Source organism: Anomaloglossus baeobatrachus, chromosome 4 (genome assembly GCF_048569485.1).
Source record: "Anomaloglossus baeobatrachus isolate aAnoBae1 chromosome 4, aAnoBae1.hap1, whole genome shotgun sequence".
In the NCBI taxonomy this organism is placed as follows: Eukaryota; Metazoa; Chordata; class Amphibia; order Anura; family Aromobatidae; genus Anomaloglossus; species Anomaloglossus baeobatrachus.
This window is the reverse complement of record NC_134356.1, coordinates 34,733,576-34,753,480: the sequence shown is the minus strand read 5'-3', so window position 1 is coordinate 34,753,480 and position 19,905 is coordinate 34,733,576. Positions and strand designations below refer to the sequence as shown.

Here is a 19,905-nt window from a genome sequence, read left to right as displayed (position 1 = left end):
TGTAATACTCACCTAGAAGGTCACTCCGGTGCACAACAGTCAGATGGGTGGTGCCTCCTCTTTCGGCCATCTTGGTCTTCCTTTTTCTGAAGCCTGGGTACACGACACGTCCTACCTGATACACACAGGCTGGTATTGAGGTCCTGCGCAGGCGCACTACAATACTCTGATCTGAAGAAAAACAAAAAGCCAGCACTAAATGTGCACTTCAGCACTAAAATTCCAAACTGTACTTATTATAAAAATTTTGAGATTTTTGGCAAAAAATTGCAATTTCTTGAGCTGCCTCGCCACGTCACGGCAAATCTCATTTGAGGCAGTCCTACATTAAAATATTTTTATAAAATGTGCCATACGGCCTCACATATGAATAGTAGAACTGCTCTTAGCAGCACTCACCTGGTCTATTTCAATCCCGTACCCATGACTGAGTCATGGCTGTGGGCGGAACAGGTCCAAGCAAATGCTGCATGAATATTATTACATAGGTTGAAAAAAGACTTAGGTCCTTCAAGTTCAACCTTCCTCCACCAATTATATATTTTTGTCACTAAATCATCTATAACCAACAATGTTATGTACTGAGGAAATAACCCAGCCCTTTTTTAAAATCTGTCCTAGTGTCTGCCATTACTACCTCTTGTGGTCGGCATTCCACAGTCTGACTGCTCTAACTGTAAAGAACCCTTTCCTATTTATGGCTCTGTGCGCACTGGGAAATGAAATTTCCTTGCGTAAATTCCGCATGCTCTCAAAGATTACCGCACCCGCGGTAAAAAACCGCGGGAAACCGCACCCGAAAACCGCATGTGGTTTGCTGCGGTTTTACCGCGGTATTGTTCGCGGTATTGCCGCGGTTTTGCCGCGTGCGGGTTGGGATGTGCTTTATTGCATTCAATGCAATAAAGCACATTGAAGAAAAAAAAAAAAAAATACATTTAATTCTGATAGTAGATAGACAGAAGAATAGATAGAGGGATAGATAGATAGATAGATAGATAGATAGATAGATAGAGGGATAGATAGACAGACAGAGGGATAGATAGAGGGATAGAGGACAGATCGCTGCATTTCCCACGGTCGGCAGTGAGTTCACATTACCGGCCGTGGGAAATGACCGGTAATTACCTTTGCTGTCTGCTGCTTTCATTCAGTGCTGTGTCTGTGACAGTCGCGGCTGGATGTAAGCAGCGCAGGACGTCGGACCTGTGGATTATGCCGGAGCTTTGTTTGGGGGGTTAATAAAATGGTGAACGAGGCTTGTTGGTTTTATTTAAAATAAAGGAATTTTCGGTGTCTGTGTTTTTTCACTTTACTTACGGGTTGATCATGTCAGCTGTCACATAGACGCTGCCATGATCAAGCCTGGGGTTAATGGCGGTGGTCCCCCACCAACATTAACCCCTTGTATTACCTTGCTGCCACTGCTACACGGTGGCAAGAAGAGCCGGGGACATTCCGGTACTGCCGCATATTGCATGCGACAGTGCCGGGGCAGCTGCGGCTGATATTCTCGGCTGTGGGAGGGGGAGTGAGGCGGGGGACATTACCCCTGCCCCTCTCCCTCCCCAGCCTGAGAATACCGGGCTGCCGTTGTGTGCTTACCTCGGCTGGACGGTAAATATGCAGCGGAGCCCACGTTCTTTGTTTTCTATATTTCCGTTTTCTTTCTATGTGTGTTCTATGTGTCTGTGATGTGTCTGTGTGTGTGTGATCTGTGTGTTTACTCTCTGCACGGCTTCCTCTTCCTGTAATGACATCACTTCCCTGCAAAACCGCAGACAGGCGATGCACATTACCGGAGGTAAACCGTGAAATACCGCAGGGAATAACGCAGGAAAACGCAGTGAACCGCACAGAATTTGCTGCCTGCGTTATTCCCTGCGGGATTTCATGATTAACATTGAGTCAATGGAGTGAAATACCGCAGCGATGTGCGGAAAAGAAGTGACATGCACTTGTTTTTGCTGCGGGATTCCCGCAGCAAAACATGCAGCTGTCAAATTCCGCCCAGTGCGCACAGGATTTTTTTTCTCCATAGGATTTGCTGGTGATTCACTGCAGAGATGTTATGAACATTTTCTGCAGCGAAACATGCAGCAAATCCGCGGAAAATCCGCGGCTAAATCCGGTAAGTGCGCACATAGCCTAACTGCCAGAATTGCCTTTCTTCCATTCGCAGTGCATGTCTCCTGCTCCCTAGGATTGTCTTTGGAAGGAATAAGTCATGTGCCAGTCATTTGTATTGATCACACATGTATTTATACATATAAATGAGATCTCCTCCGAGACATCTTCTTCTAAACTTTTTCAACTTCTCATCACATTGGAGGCCTTCCATCCCTCGTAATAATCTAGTTGCCATCTTTGAACTGACTCTAACTTCTGAATAACTTTTTTAAAATGTGGAGCCCAAAACTGGATCAGGCGATGCAGATTTTGGTGTCAGTGATATAGAAAGATCTGTTTTAGAGAGAAAGTAGAAAGTCCAAGAAAATGGTCAAGAAATAATCAGGTTACATCAGAAAGATAAACTTCAAGATCAAGGTACAATGGGTTTCAAATAAAGCTCCTACAAATTTGACTAACTGGGGGGGGGTCTGTGCCCTCTGTATTTGTGTTGTCCGACCCACCAGCCAATTCAGGAACGAGATTCCTAGTACTGATGACCATCACTGCTAAATATGGAGAACTGAAATATTCTGTAAATGTTCCAAAATCTCCACATTTACTATAAACCATCTAACATAAAACAATAAACAGAGGGGAGAGGAGGGGGATGCAGATGCAGTTTCTCTTTCTGATAGTCTGCATGCTGTGATAGGGGAGGAAGAGCAGAAGTTGTTGGGGCATTTATTGATTTTATTAACGGAAACTATGATCTTTCTGTATTTATCATTTCACTACCTGGAGGCTTTCTGTAAATGCTCTGAAACCTCTTAGAAGGGTGGTCTGAAACTAAAGAAGGTTTTAATCCTAAAAGTCTATTTAGTTAATGTAACAATCTATTCACTTTTCTAATATACTATAATTAAAAAGTCCCTGCCATTCCCTCTCTACTCCAAAGGCCTGTGCACACGGTGTGTTTTTTGCTGCATTTCTTTGAGAAATATGTACCAAAATCTGCATTACTGAAGTGCTGTGCGCACGTTGCTTGTTTTTCCTTGCAGATTTTGGTGTAGAAAAAATCTGCACATGACAATTGTTGGGGCATTTTTTTTCTGCATTTTTTAGCCCTTCCAGCCATTGACGTCATTACAAAAAATGCATGGAAAAAAACCTCACCATAAACACATGCGTTTTTTGGTGCGTTTTTCTGCCAAAAGATGCAGATTTGACACAGAAAACTTCTGCACCAAATCTGCAGTGTGTACACATGCCCTAACTGCTATGGTTTTTTTTCTAATTACATTTTGATGACGCTTTGTTTGGGAATCCAAAGTGTATACTGGGATACGAAAGCAGGACATCATCGAGGTCGTTGACGCAGCTGTTTTCTCCTGCCTTTAACGAAGCGTCATCAGTGGCATCCGCTTCAGGGGCTGGGCTACCCCCTGTTCTAGTGAGCATGCGTTGTCAATTCTAGCGCATGCGTACTCTGTGCTCCCTGTGCGATATGCCTTTTCAATGCGCAGTATCAGTGCACTCCCTCGCCGGCTCTAATGAAAAGTAATGAGTTGGCAAGAAAGCGCATTGTAAAGAGTAATACGTGGCAGGGTCACTGCTGCAACTGGTTTCACCAGTCTAAAACGAAGCGTCATCAGTCACGTCTATTTCAGCGGCTGGGCTACTCCCTGTTCTACTGACCATGCATTGTCAGTTCCGGCGCATGCGCACTATTTTCTCCCCGTGCAATATGCCTTTTCAATGCACTGTAACAGTGCCCACCCTTGCCGGCTCTGAGGAAAAGGGATGAGTCGGCAAGAGAGCTCATTGTAACTACATGGGAACCATCGGTGAGTGCTGCAACACTCAGGGTACACAATACAATGGTGGGCCCTGGTGCTAGGGAAAGGGGAGTAGGGTCACCTACCAAACTCACCTGAGGCTGATCCCTGCACTCCCTATCATCCCTATATGGGTTCTTTCACCTTGTTGCAGATCACATGCCTTTCCCTGGGCTCAGCCCTGTATAGTGTGCAGGGCAGCGAGAATGCTAGTCCAGCTCTAGGGGAAAGATACATAGAAGATAAGACAGACAAGGGTAAAATAAACAGCAATCATACAAAGCACACCAAAAAAACAAGAAAATGAGGAATGGACCAGAGGGGAAAAACCAAAGAGGACAAAGGAAGGGAAAAACTCAACACATCTTTCACACAGCAAATGTTCTCTGAATGGCTTCCTGGTCCACACCTCACAGGTTCCCTCTAGAGGCAAGCTAAGCAGAAACTATCGCCAGCGATTACCTGGGCAAGGAGGGAAGTCTTTATAGCAGAGCAAATTATCAATAGAGAACAGCTGGCTATAGCTTTCATTCAGAGTTCCGGAGACCAGATGATCTGCTTAACCCTAGCATCGCTGGAAAAAGGAGAATATGCAAAGCCAGCAGTATTAACCTGAGTAAGTATGTATGAAACCCCACTCTGTGATCTCCTGACACCAGAAATAGGAGGGACCACTCTCCGTCATGGTGCCCTCTTAATCCACTCAATTTTTATTGTAGGAAGTTACATTACAAAAAAGGAGAAATTCAGGTATCATTGGCAATAATACACAAAGAAAACAACGCTGTAACATGTGGTAGTATCACCTTTGATTATGATTCACATTTCCTGTCACACCACCACCAATCATGTCTGATGCAAGTTGCAACTTTTTTAGGTTAATCAATACCCAATACGTATAGAGTCAACCTACCAATTTACTCTTTAATCCTCAAAATGAGGGATCCAAACAACCAGAACCTAAGAGAGGAAGATAAGAAAAGGGAGGGGAGAGAGAGGTGGGGGAGAGGGGGAGAACCATGGATGGTTGCAAGGAAGCAACCAGGGAGGGGGAGGGGGGAGGGAGGGAATTGGATGGCGTTTCGGGGTAGCCCGAGCAGTAACAACAACAGAGATTTAAACACCTTGACTATTGACATGTGGTATGGGTGAACTCCCTGCGTAACACACACTTTGAGCCTATTTGACCCGTTTTTAATTATCAACAGTTTGCCCTGGAAACAGATGCCTGACAGGGGATGCATATACAGAGTTTAACCACGTGTCCCAAATCTGAAGTATTTTGTTTTTGGCGCGGATGGAGTGAGCCAGACAGAACTCGTATTGGCATTGGAGATTAATTCGGTTATATAGTTCAACTAATGTAGGCGTCTTTGGGGATTTCCAGTGCAGACTTATGCAATATCTGGCAGCTACTAGAATGTGAACTAATAAACCCCTGGATTCCCAAGAGAACTCCTCTATACCCACGTTTAGCACTGCCAGAGCCGGATTCGGATTAATAGGATTGCCTGTCAGCTCACCCATCAGGCCAAACACCTCCAACCAGAACGAGAAAACCTTGGGACAAGCCCACCAGCAGTGACCAAGAGTACCCCTTTGGAGGCAGCCCTTCCAACAATGTGGCGAATAATTTGGGAGGAACTGTGCTAAGTTGGCTGGGGACCGATACCATCGCAGGTGTACTTTTTTCAGTTGCTCCAGATGATTTATACACTTGGAATATTTTTGGATATTTGCTGATGCCGAGTGCCAGTTTGAAGGTGAGGTAGAGACACTCAACTCCACGTCCCATTTATTCATATAAGGAGATTTTTTCTCTTCGGGGGGGTTATTGAGCCATTTGTATGTCGAGGAGATACCTTTGGATTTAATTATCTTTTTAAATACCAAAGCTTTTGTTGTAGGTAACAGAGGCTTTGACTTTGGAGGAAATTTAGAGGCCAGAAAATGACTAATTTGGATGTGTTGATAGAAACAGCCCTTTAAAGAGGGGTGTTCCCGTACTATTTCATTAAAGGGGTTAACACCCAAATCAGAGTATAGATCCGCCAGCACTGTAATGCCCGATCCCTCCCACCTGTCCAGATTCAAAAAGGGGATTTGAGATTCCAACGACTTGAGGGAAATCTCTGAAAGAGGAATCTGAATCTTATGAATCAAGTCATTTCGCCAGACCTCCAGGGAGGCTGACATGGTGGGAACACACGGGGAGAACCGTGAACGGCTCAAATATTCTGCTTCCATCATTCTTCTGACCGAGCCCTGGCGGGACAGGAAATCGTCATGGTGCCCTCTTGACACTTTTAAAGTAAAGTATATTAGAAAAGTGATTGTCACTAAATTAAGTAGATAGAAATTTAGAATTAAAATGAACTTTAATTTCAGACCTCTCCATTAAGGCCATACAGCCACCTACTATAAAACAGTAAATATAAGTTGGTAATGAGGGAGAGGAGGGGGATGCTACTGAAAATTCTTAGTGTTTTTATCAGGGTAATAAAAGCTGTGAAAAAAAGAGCACAAATAGGGTCTTACCTGGTATGGGAATTTGATCTAGTGCTAAAAACGCACTCACCTGATTGAGTTGTGCCAGGCACAACCCCTTACTGCTATGTATAGGTGGTGGTCAGCAGCGGCCCCAAAATATAGCAGTGAAATGGACGGAGAAAAAGAAATACGAGTATAAGCCGGGCTAAAACCACAAGATCCAGAAGATCCCTTTTTATTTTCACAGGTCAATGCGTTTCAGAGATATATCCATCTCCTTCATCAGGACAAAAGGAATCTTACCATGGTAAGATTCCTTTTGTCCTGATGAAGGAGATGGATATATCTCTGAAACGCATTGACCTTTGAAAATAAAAAGGGATTTTACATAGTAGTTACATAGTTACATAGTTACTAAGGTTGAAAAAAGACCTAGGTCCATCTAGTTCCCCCTTCCTCCACCAGTTCTACACCTGGTCACCAAGTCATTTATAACCAACAATGTTGTGTGTACTGAGGAAATCATCCAGCCCTTTTTTGAAAGCTGTTATAGTATCTGCCATTACTACCTCTTGTGGTAGGGCATTCCACAGTCTGACTGCTCTAACTGTAAAGAACCCTTTCCTATTTAGCTAGAACCCTTTCCCTTTCCGATTTAATCAAATCTTCTGGATCCTGTGGTTATAGCGTGGCTTATACCCGTATTTCTTTTTCTCCGTCCATTTCACTGTTTTTATGGGGGGAGGTGTTGGCACATGATTGGCACATTACCAGGTAGAGGTCACTTTCTCAACAAGCATGGAGCAAGAATATCTGCATTTACAGAGACTGGCCAAGGAACAGAAAAGGATGACACAAATCTGTAGTCGCAAAGCATTTCTAGGTACATTTCCAGCATTGATTTCTGTACCCCACATGCAGCATCCAAAATTCTTAATTTGTCTTCAAAAGATTCTAAATATATTGTAAATTCTTTTCTCTTACCAGCAGACAACCCACCAATCACTGAACCTGAAAATGAGGGACCAGTTTCCACAACTGCGAGGACTACCATGATTGACACAAGTATAGTGGACATATCGGTTGTGTTAGGCCTTGGTCTCGGGTTCAGCTAAGCAAAACATGAAATGTAATGGAGGTTTTGGGGTGGTCAGACATTTTTAAGGCCCTCATACACGTTAGACTGATGTCAGCTAAACCCATCTACATTGTTGGGTTCCGCTGACATCAGTCTAATGTGTATGAGAGCCTTAAAAATGGTCTAAAATGTATGGGGGCACCAGGCGACTGATGGTCGGGGAGATGCCGATCGGTCATGTGCTCCAGAAGATAAGCCTCTGTGTCAGTCAGTGGTTTTTAGATAGAGGGCACAGGAGCTCTCAGTCAAGACATGTCTCTTGTACAACGCCTGGCAAAAATTCTGGACTCACCTGACTCTGAGGATGTTCATTCAGTTGTACTAAAGTCATTTCAAATGGCCACTTTCTGGCTTTAACACTAGAAGCCCCAGAAATTTCGAGCTCCCCCCTGAAGTAAAGGTAGAAATATTAAATGACCCCTCTCTGGGACTTCTAGTGTTAAGAAACACTAAAAAAATCCTGAAAACACAATGTGCTAGCCAGTAATAGTTACTTTTCAAGACCAAACAGGGGGAAAAATTATGGAATCACTCAATTATGAGGTAAAAATTATGGATTCATGAAAAACAAACAAACAAAATAACCCTCCAATACATGACTAGTATTTTGTTGCACCACCTCTGGCTTTTATAACAGCTTGCAGTCTCTGAGGCATGGACTTAATGAGTGACAAACAGTTATCGTCAATCTGGCTCCAACTTTCTCTGATTGCTGTTGCCAGATCAGCTTTGCAGGTTGGAGCCTTGTCATGGACCATTTTCTTCAACTTCCACCAAAGATTTTTCAATTGGATTGAGATCCGGACTATTTGCAGGCCATGACATTGACCTCATGTGTCTTCTTTCAAGGAATGTTTTCACAGTTTTTGCTCTATGGCAGGATGCCTTATCATCTTGATAAATTATTTCATCATCCCCAAACATCCTTTCAATTGATGGGATAAGAAAAGTGTCCAAAATTTCCATGTAAACTTGGGCATTTAATGAAGATGTAATGATAGCCATCTCCCAAGTTCTTTTCAGGCAGTCATCTATTTATTGCTTAGCTTTTCTGTATGTAAAGCCCATTTCCTTTAGGCGGTTTCTTACAGTTCGGTCACAGACATTGACTCCCGTTTCCTCCCATTCCTTCCTCATTTGTTTTGTTGTACATTTCCTGTTTTGGAGACATATTGCTTTAAGTTTCCTGTCTTGACGCTTTGATGTCTTCCTTGGTCTACCAGTATGTTTACCTTTAACAACCTTCCCATGTTGTTTGTATTTGGTCCAGATTTAGACACAGATGACTGTGAAGAACCAACATCTTTTGCAACATTGCGTGATGATTTTCCCTCTTTTAAGAGTTTGATAATCCTCCCTGCATTTCAATTGACATCTCTCGTGTTGGAGCCATGATTCATGTCAGTCCACTTGGTGCAACAGCTCTCCAAGGTTTGATCACTTCTTTTTAGATGCAGACTAACGAGCAGATCTTATTTGATGCAGGTGTTAGTTTTGGGTATGAAAATTTACAGGGTGATTCCATAATTGTTTCCTCATAATTCAGTGTTTCCATAAGTTTTTCCCTCTGTTTGGTCTTGAAACATAACAATTACTGGCTGCACATTATGTTTTCATGATTTTTTTAAGTGTTTCTTAAAGCCAGAAAGTTGCCATTTGAAATTACTTTAGTTTTGTGCCATGTCTGTGATTTGCTTTTTTTTAAACAAAAGTAAACAACTGAATGAACATCCTCAGAGCCAGGAGCGTCCATAATTTTTGCCAGGGGTTGTATATGGGAGAGTCGGATGAGCTGGTCAGATAGACAGTCATCTAATGTATATGACCGGCCTTATATCTCATCTTCTGTTTTGTCTTAGTAGATATGTCCAACAATCCTTCGACTTTCACGACTGAGAGAACATCCAGCACCTTAAAGGTAACATTTTTTATTCTAAACTTGCTTATTTTCATATGTACTACTGATTTTAAGAAATGAAAATTAACATGATGGTTGCTCCATAAAACGAAGAAAAATACAACTAGGCTGAAAAGGAATAACATTGTTAGGAACAATATAAGTTACTGATTTGTTAGCATTATTACACAAAGGAAAGTAAGAATGTGGAGAAATCTTTGGCACAAACATCCGGTGATAAAAGGTAGAATTTTTATTGAAGATAGATTAATAGGTAACATGATCCATATTAAAACCTGATGCGTTTCAGGTAATACAAGCCCTTAATCGTAGTAGTAGTAGTAATATACTATGATTGAGGGTTTGTATTGCCCAAAATGCATCAGTTTTTAATATGGCTCCTGTTAGGTTAAAAGGTAACAGGATCCATATTAAAACTGACGCGTTTCAGGCAATACAAGCCCTTAATCATAGTAGTAATATAATGCTGTTAAGGGTTTGTATTGCCTGAAATGCATCAGTTTTTAATATGGCTCCTGTTAGGTTAAAAGGTAACAGGATCCATATTAAAAACTGACGCGTTTCAGGCAATACAAGCCCTTAATCACATTATATTACTACTACTATGATTAAGGGCTTTTATTGCCAGAAATAAATCAGTTTTTCTATGAATCTTGTTACCTTTTAAGCTAAGAGGATCCATATTAAAAACTGACGCATTTTAGGCAATACAAGCCTTCAATCATAATATATTGCTACTACTATGATTGAGGGCTTGTATTACCTGAAACGCATCCGTTTTAAATATGGATCCTGTTAGGGTAAAAGGTAAAAGCATCCATAATAAAAACTGATGCGTTTCAGGCAATACAAGCCCTTACTCGTAGTAGTAGTAGTAGTAGTAGTAGTAGTAGTAGTAGTAATATACTATGTTTAAGGGTTTGTATTGCCCGAAATGCATCAGTTTTTAATATGGATCATGTTAGGTTAAAATGTAACAGAATCCATATTAAAACTGACGCGTTTAAGGCAATACAAGCTCTTAACATAGTAGTGGTAATATAATGTCGTTAAGGGCTTGTATTGCCTGAAACGCATCAGTTTTTAATATGAATCCTATTAGGTTAAAAGGTAGCAAGATTCATAGTAAAAACTGATGTGTTTCAGGCAATACAAGCCCTTAATCATAGTCGTAGTAATATACAATGTTTAAGGGTTTAATAACCAAAGTTTCCAGCTCACCATATAGAGACAATCAGAGACGGAGCACTGATCAAGGACGCTGTGACATCCGAAACACGTCTTCTGTGTGGTTTGCACCATGCCACAATTTTGGCTATTTTAATGATGCTTCAATAAAGATACAAAATACTTTTATTTTACAATCGGACTGGATGCTGGAATCTTTCTTCTTCCTCTGTTTGTTTAAGGGTTTGTATTTCCTCAAATGCATCAGTATTTAATATGGATGCCGTTACATTAAAAGGTAGCAGGATCCATATTTAAAACTGACGCGTTTCAGGCAATGCAAGCCCTTAATCACATAATATTACTACTACTATGATTAAGGGCTTTTATTGCCAGAAATAAATCAGTTTTTCTATGAATCTTGTTACCTTTTAAGCTAACAGAATCCATATTACAAACTGACGCATTTTAGGCAATACAAACCTTCAATCATAATATATTGCTACTACTATGATCGAGGGCTTGTATTACCTGAAACGCATCAGATTTTAATATGGATCCTGTTAGGTTAAAAGGTAAAAGCATCCATAATAAAAACTGATGCGTTTCAGGCAATACAAGCCCTTACTCGTAGTAGTAGTAGTAGTAGTAGTAGTAGTAGTAATATACTAAGTTTAAGGGTTTGTATTGCCTGAAATGCATCAGTGTTTAATATGGATCAGTTAGGTTAAAAGGTAACAGAATCCATATTAAAACTGATGCGTTTCAGGCAATATAAGCTCTTAATCATAGTAATAGTAATAAAATGTCATTAAGGGCTTGTATTGCCTGAAACGCATCAGTTGTTAATATGAGTCCTATTAGGTTAAAAGGTAGCAAGATTAATAGTAAAAACTGATGCGTTTCAGGCAATACAAGCCCTTAATCATAGTAGTAGTAATATACTATGTTTAAGGGTTTAATAACCAACGTTTCCAGCTCACCATATGGAGACAATCAGAGACGGAGCACTGATCAAGGACGCTGTGACATCCAAAACACGTCTTCTGTGTGGTTTGCACCATGCCACAATTTTGGCTATTTTAATGATGCTTCAATAAAGATACAAAATACTTTTATTTTACAATCGGACTGGATGCTGGAATCTTTCTTCTTCCTCTGTTTGTTTAAGGGTTTGTATTTCCTCAAATGCATCAGTATTTAATATGGATGCCGTTACATTAAAAGGTAGCAGGATCCATATTTAAAACTGACGCGTTTCAGGCAATGCAAGCCCTTAATCACATTATATTACTACTACTATGATTAAGGGCTTTTATTGCCAGAAATAAATCAGTTTTTCTATGAATCTTGTTACCTTTTAAGCTAACAGAATCCATATTACAAACTGACGCATTTTAGGCAATACAAACCTTCAATCATAATATATTGCTACTACTATGATCGAGGGCTTTTATTACCTGAAACGCATCAGATTTTAATATGGATCCTGTTAGGTTAAAAGGTAAAAGCATCCATAATAAAAACTGATGCGTTTCAGGCAATACAAGCCCTTACTCGTAGTAGTAGTAGTAGTAGTAGTAGTAGTAGTAATATACTAAGTTTAAGGGTTTGTATTGCCTGAAATGAATCAGTGTTTAATATGGATCAGTTAGGTTAAAAGGTAACAGAATCCATATTAAAACTGATGCGTTTCAGGCAATATAAGCTCTTAATCATAGTAATAGTAATAAAATGTCATTAAGGGCTTGTATTGCCTGAAACGCATCAGTTGTTAATATGAGTCCTATTAGGTTAAAAGGTAGCAAGATTAATAGTAAAAACTGATGCGTTTCAGGCAATACAAGCCCTTAATCATAGTAGTAGTAATATACTATGTTTAAGGGTTTAATAACCAAAGTTTCCAGCTCACCATATGGAGACAATCAGAGACGGAGCACTGATCAAGGACGCTGTGACATCCGAAACGCGTCTTTTGTGTGGTTTGCACCATGCCACAATTTTGGCTATTTTAATGATGCTTCAATAAAGATACGAAATACTTTTATTTTACAATCGGACTGGATGCTGGAATCTTTCTTCTTCCTCTGTTTGTTTAAGGGTTTGTATTTCCTCAAATGCATCAGTGTTTAATATGGATGCTGTTACGTTAAAAGGTAGCAGGATCCATATTAAAAACTGACGCGTTTCAGGGAATATAAGCCCTTAATCACATTATATTACTACTACTATGATTAAGGGCTCGTATTTCCAGAAACCAATCAGTTTTTACTATGAATCTTGTTACATTTTAAGCTAACAGGATCCATATGTTTGTGTATTATATCCATTATAAGCAGCCAGGCAAAGGAATGTAAGAAGAAACAACAAATGTACTAGGCAACTAGATATATTGGTGTGTAAAATATCTCTAATTTGCTTTTATCTTTACTTCTCATTGATTTCTAGGAGACCCAAACAACAGTAAAATCCACATCCATCACCACTTCTGTGATTGTGGGTGTTTTTGGAGCAATTTTCCTTATCACTTTGACAGGAGTCATCATATACATATGTAAGAATAATATGGTATACTATATAGAGCTGCCTTGTCAAATAATTAACTTGAATTTTCACAATATTGTGTTCGTATAATAATTTAAAGAGAATGGAACTGTACCAGGAGCAGCCAGTGGTCATAAGTGGCGCCGTTTCTGAAAAGAAGCAGCGGTGTTTATCTACTCTTACAATCCCTTAAAAGACACCTCCAGTGGGGATCATCTCTCAGTCCCCTATGTATATAAAGGTATTGTTAGGGGGTTAGCGGCTTAGGAGGATGGTTCATAGAATCCTAAGCGCAAAATTCAAGCGACCTGCCCGGTATCGGTGTTCAGTGCACTTAAGCAGCGCTGACACTGGTAATAACAACGTAAGTAACTCAATATTCAAGCGACCTCCCTAACAACCTCTCAATAAAGGACAAATAAGGACTGAGCACCATCTGGTGTCATTTTATAAGCACCGCCCAGTTAGCTCATGTCCAAAAAGTGTAGCTGATGTCCAACGGCTTACCCAGAGAGGTCACGTCATTGGGGCAGCTGACGTCCAACGGCCAATCCAGCGAAGCCACGTCATCGGGGCAACAGACGTCCAGCAGCCAATCCAAAGAGGCCACGTCATCGGGGCAGCTAACGGCCAATCTAGAGAGGCCACGTCATCAGGGCAACAGACGTCCAACAGCCAATCCAAAGAAGCCACGTCATCGGGGCAGCTGACATCCAACGGCCAATCTAGAGAGGCCACGTCATCGGGGCAGCAGATGTCCAACAGCCAATCCAAAGAGGCCACGTCATCGGGGCAGCTGACATCCAACGGCCAATCTAGAGAGGCCACGTCATCGGGCAGCTGACGTCCAACAGCCAATCCAGCAAAGCCACGTCATTGGGGCAGCTGACATCTAACGACCAATCCAGTGAAGCCATCTCATCAGGACAGATGACATCTGACCTCCAATCAGAGGATGCCACGTCATGCACATGCGCATTGGCCAAAGAGTCTGACTTGAAAAAAGACTCGGCCCGCGCATGCACACTCGCCCACTTTCCACACTTAGATTCTGGTGGCTGAACAGCCACCAGTAACACAGAGGAGGATTGGGCCAACCGCTGCGAATGGCGCCGAGGTGAAGCAGCACTCGCAGAATGAGTTTTGGGCACCGGAGAGACAGGGGACACCCTGACCCGAGAAAGAGGCCACCTCCGGCGAGTAGCCGTAAAAGGTATATTCCATGCATCACTCCACTGTTTGTGCTTACTTAATACAACCCTCGATCAGGTTGTAAAATTTTAAAAACTCAAGGGAATCCAAGACATTGAAAATCGTTCTTTTGCAGAAAACTTTATTGATTATTTTATCCCAAAATACAGACAAGAAGATAGTTGAAAAATGGCCGTTTCGGCGAACGCAGGGCCTTTATCAAGCTATACACACCTTTTTAATAGCTTGATAAAGGCCCTGCGTTGGCCAAAACGTTGCAGATTTTTCATCTATCTTGTGTGTGTATGCTGGGATCAATAAAGTTCTCTGTGGAGAATCATTCAGTCCCAGGCACACATTTGTGGCTAAGGAGTTTAAAGCTCTTGTTATGGGTGCGTCACTGCTTGATGTGATTTCAGGGGAGGATCTGGGATCAGAAGGTCACAGCATATTGGTGATTGCAGATTCTCTTTAGTGTATGCTCGTCTTTTACCCTGAGTTGGAGCTTTTTTTTTTTTTATTTCATCCAGTTCTGAACGTTTTTTATCCTGCATTGATTTAACAGGTAGTTCTAATCTCAGCTGCAGCTGTTATGATTCAGGCACCGAGGAGGATAAAAAAATGTGGAAACCCAAAAAGTAACCAGAGTGGCTGGAACCTTAACGGACTGCAGACCTAACACTGACACACAACTAGAAGTAGCCGTGGGACGAGCCTACGATGACCTAGTCATCTCGAGACAGCCGGAAAGCTAAATATTCTTACAGATAGAAATATAAGAAAAGCTAATCTGCCTTGGAGCAATCCCCAAAGATATAGATAGCCCCCCACATGTAAAGACTACGGGGATATAGGAAAACACAATACAAAGCTAGAAAACAGATTCCGCAAAGATGAGTCCCAAACTAACTTTATAGGAAAGGATAGGAAAGAGCACTGTCTGCAGCCGTAAAAACCCTAAAAAATCTCAGCAAAATCTCGCCTGACATGGAAAAACCCTGAGACCACACGGCCTCTCCCCCACTATATCAGTACTCTTATGTTACTGGGATACAAAAACACTAATATAGATAAGGTACTGAATTTAATACCAAGCATAACAAAACACAAGACACTGCAGAATCATGGAGCTAAATATACAGACACTCCCAGCAGGGAATGATCCAATTCCACCAGGAACTCCACACAGGCAAAATAGGAATCAAGCCATAGAACCAAAACAGAAAAAACAACAAGAAAGTGGATACAATAAGCAGAGGTACAAGACCAACTTATCTTGAGAGGATTTCTGTTAGAGAGCAGGGTTGGTTACAGAATGTCCTTAACACACAGAAAATCAATTGAGCACCGGCAAGTAACAGGAGAAAACTACTCAGTTATATAGTCCCAATCTGAAAGGCCTGATTGCCAGTCGTCCACAGGTGTGTGGTTCTCATTCCACAAGTCAACTACACCGCCAGCATTGACCACAAGAGGGAGCCCCAAACTGGAAAATGTATTCACAACATGCAGGCAATTCCTTCTGCTATAAATATCCGTTACTCACTCCTCCCTATGCCGGTTATAGTTCATTCTATACTGTCCACTTTGAAGGAGCCTGTCTATGTAGAAGCTTGGGTGTTCGTTTCTATTGCAGCTGAGAAGTTACTGCTGGAGAAGCTATGGAGTGCTATTTGTTGTGTCTTTGCCCACCTGTTTATCTTACCTTTCTTGTTTTGTCTTATTGTATGGCAAGACATTGGCCTTTATTAGCCAGGGTGAGTACAGGGCCAGCAAGGGCCTAAGCATGTGACGGTGCGGGGGGAAGGATCCATCTACAGACATTAGAGAATGCAAGGATCAGCCTTAGGTGAGAGTTAGGAGGTGACCTTGCTCCCCTCTCCCTAGTCGTGGGAATTTCCATTGTATTGCTACCCTGGGTTTTGTCACTTGCTGGGACTCAGCTCCCACTCAGCGTGACAGTTCTACACGGAGGCAACTCCTGGCTCCTGGAATTATTTATTTTACACAATTACTTATTACAATCAGCTTTCTATCACTAAAGTGTTTCAAACCACATTATTTTTTTCCAGATAAATATCGTAAATGGAAAAACACCAAAACAGAAAGGTAAATTTCAATTTTAATGGATCAGTATTTTTGTAAACTATTTTTATTACTTCAATGCATACAATATGACAAATGTAAAAAAGAAATAATGATTAAAAATTTCAGAAATTAGTTTCCACTTTCTACTTCTGTTGTAGATATTCTTTAAAAAAAGAAAATTGCATCAGAAATGTATTCTTCCCTAACAATTTCTGCTGCCTGTAGTGATCCCTAGGGGGAGCTTAGTACATACTGTGTATACATTGCACTCCGTGAGCTCCCTCTAGTGGCAATTAAAGGCAGCAGGATTTTTACTCAGCACTAGGAGGAGCTTAGCACATACTGAGTATACATTGTACTTACTGAGCTCCCTCTAGTGGAGATTAAAGGCAGCAGGATTTTTACTCACCACTAGGATGAGCTTATTACATACTATTTATACATTGCACTCCGTGAGCTCCCTCTAGTGGCAATTTAAGGAAGCAGGATTTTTACTCAGCACTAGGAGGAGCTTAGCACATACTGAGTATATATTCCACTCACTGAGCTCCCTCTAGTGGAGATGGAAGGCAGCAGGATTTTTACTCACTACTAGGAGGATACTGTGTATACATTGCAGTCAGTGAGCTTCCTCTAGTGGAGATTAAAGGCAGCAGGATTTTTACTCACCACTAGGAGGAGCTTATTACATACTATGTATACATTGCACTCCGTGAGCTCCCTCTAGTGGCAATTTAAGGCAGCAGGATTTTTACTCAGCACTAGAAGGAGCTTAGCACATACTGAGTATACCAGCAAGATAGGAAGGGTGCTGCACCAAAGTATGTCACTCAGCGATAACGCATGTGTGCTCGTCGAGGGCTGGGAATTACCGTATCCTGAGCGGGGGTGCTCGTCCAGAAGAAAAGTCCAGGTACCGATGGATGAGTGAAGGAAATGAGGGACCGCACTCCGTACCGCTGTGCAGGAATCTTTAGTTTATTAGACGGTGCAGGGTAAAAAGCAGGAGATGAGCTGTGAGCTGGCTCCCAGGTAGAGGACGACAGCTGTTTCGCCTAACTAATTAGGCTTCCACAGGTCCATATGTGGAGCTACAACGGCGCCCCCTATATAGGAGTGCTCACAGGTGTGTCGCATGCCACATAAAAACATACATAGGAGAATGTAATGTGCATATAAAACATGGAACACACCATGCCACAATACAAAACAATAAAAACAAGATTATTACAAAACGATTATACCAAAAAAGAAGAAAGAAAGGACACCGAAGGAATACATATGCAAAATATGTCAAAGCACACACATATGGAGGACCTACAGAAAAACTGACAGACCCACGCGATCATTTAACCCCAATGCCCCCTGAGCTCTATAATTAATGATTAGTTTGGCCTCAACTTGTAGTAAAAGTTGCTGAAGGTTGCCCCCCCTCGATGGGAGGACAACCTTCTGCAGGCCAGCAAAACGGAGGACATCAGGGTTACCATTATGATGCTCGCGGATGTGAGAAATCAGTCTAGGAGAACCTTTGCCTGACATTACCGAATTGTAGTGCTCCCTGAACCTGACGTATTAACATCTGATTGTTTTGCCTATGTAAAATCTGCCACAAGGGCAGAAAATCACATAGACAACGAATTTAGTTTTACAAGAAATAAACTGGAGGACCGAATGTGAGTGCGAACCCACCTGTAGGGATCGGCCAGTGAGATGCAGGTTACAAAATCTGCAGTTGCCACACCGGTAGTTACCCGGCGGGCAGCATCTATCGAGCCACACAGAGGGGCTGGTAAGTCTATTTCTCACTAGTTTATCCCGTAGGTTAACGCAACGTCTGAACGAGACCAAAGGATTAGCCTTGGTCATTTCAACCAAAGTAGGATCTCTTTCCAGAATGTGCCAATGCCTATACAAAGTTCTCCTAATGACATGCTCCAAGGGACCGAACCGAAAGCTAAACACAAATCTATTCAGATCATCAATCTTTCTGTCAGGGCGGCCCATGCGATTAGAACAATGGACACCAGATCTAGCCCTCTCAAAAGCAGAATCAATCAACTCCTCAGGGTAACCCCTTTGCTGAAGCCTTTCCTTTAATTCCATTGACTGCTGGAGAAAAGTCTCCTCAGAACTATTAGCCCTGCGTACCCGCAAAAATTGACTGTACGGTAAAGCCGTCTTAGTATGAAGGGGGTGTGCGCTCTGGAAATGTAAGAGTGAGTTGGATGCCGTCGGTTTCCTAAACAATTGAGTGTGAATATTACCATCCCTGATGGAAACCTCAACGTCCAAAAAATTGAGGGTATCGCCACCAAAAGAGGAAGTGAAGGACATATTTATTGTATTCGAGTTGTTAAGATGTGACACAGAATCAGAGAATAAATCCTCCATGCCATCCCATACAATGAATATGTCGTCCACATACCTCAAATAGTGGCGAATATACCTCAAAAAGGGGTTGGTATCGGAAAACACATACTTGCTCTCGAAAGATCCCAAAAATATATTGGCCATGGCACAAGAGACAGGGATACCCATAGCGGTACCCCCGCACTGCAAGTACCAACGGTCCAAAAAAGTAAATGCGTGCCTAGAAATAACAAAATCAAGGGACTCCTCCACAAAATTGCAATAACGAGCATCCTTCCCACTCTGTGCCACCATTTCCTTCACAGCTTGAACCCCCAAACGCTGGGGAATGCGGGTATAAAGGCTCTCCACGTCAATTGATGTTAGTTGGAAGCCTTGCTGCCATGTTATACCTTTAAGTAGTGCCAGAAAGTCACCAGTGTCCTGGACATAAGAGGGGATATGACTAAGAATGGGTCTTAGCAGCCAGTCCAAATAGTGTGATAAAGGCTCCGTTAAAGAGCCGATACCAGCCACTATAGGACGGCCTGGGGGATTGTCTCTACTCTTATGGACTTTGGGTATACAATACCAGCAAGGCTTCGTAGGGTAAGGAGGGATCAATTTGTCCGCCTGCGTCTGCGAGAGAACACCTAGACCAGGGGTGGGGAACCTCCGGCCCGCGGGCCGCATGCGGCCCGCCATGACCTTTTATGTGGCCCCCGGGCAGATTCCCGGGGGAGGCAGTGCTGGTGCTGTCACCGCGGTTTGCTGCCGCCGGCCCTTTAAATCCACACATTGCTGTTTGTGCTGCAATGTGTTCTCCCGTCGGCCAGTGCAAATTGTGGGCGGGTCCACAGCAGCCTCACAGTTTCTAGCCTTGTGTGTCCGCCCCCTGCCCTCCGGAGATCAGTGCCTGCCTTCTCCTTCAAGTTCTGATGCAGTGTGTCCGGCTCCTGCACTCCGGTGATGTGAGTGCAATGCTGCTGTGAGTCCAGCGCCGACCCTCTGCTGCTATGTGCCCTGCCCAATGCTTTGTGCCTCCCCACACCAGTTCTGTAAACCTTCTC

At 42.3% G+C, this 19,905-nt stretch overlaps 1 protein-coding gene across 5 annotated transcripts in view; it reads left to right on the top strand.

Annotated features, from left to right (window-relative positions):
* Positions 1-19,905, top strand: part of LOC142301144 (junctional adhesion molecule-like) — an 85,743-nt gene that overhangs the window by 46,705 nt on the left and 19,133 nt on the right. For 2 of the 5 annotated variants that reach the window (XM_075342169.1, XM_075342164.1), the window contains 4 exons: positions 7,425-7,502; positions 9,435-9,493; positions 13,109-13,214; positions 16,468-16,504. In XM_075342169.1, the coding sequence (XP_075198284.1) occupies positions 7,425-7,502; positions 9,435-9,493; positions 13,109-13,214; positions 16,468-16,504 (280 nt within the window). The remainder of the gene's footprint in view (positions 1-7,424; positions 7,503-9,434; positions 9,494-13,108; positions 13,215-16,467; positions 16,505-19,905) is intronic. The other 3 variants (XM_075342167.1, XM_075342165.1, XM_075342168.1) reach the window with 3 other exon arrangements.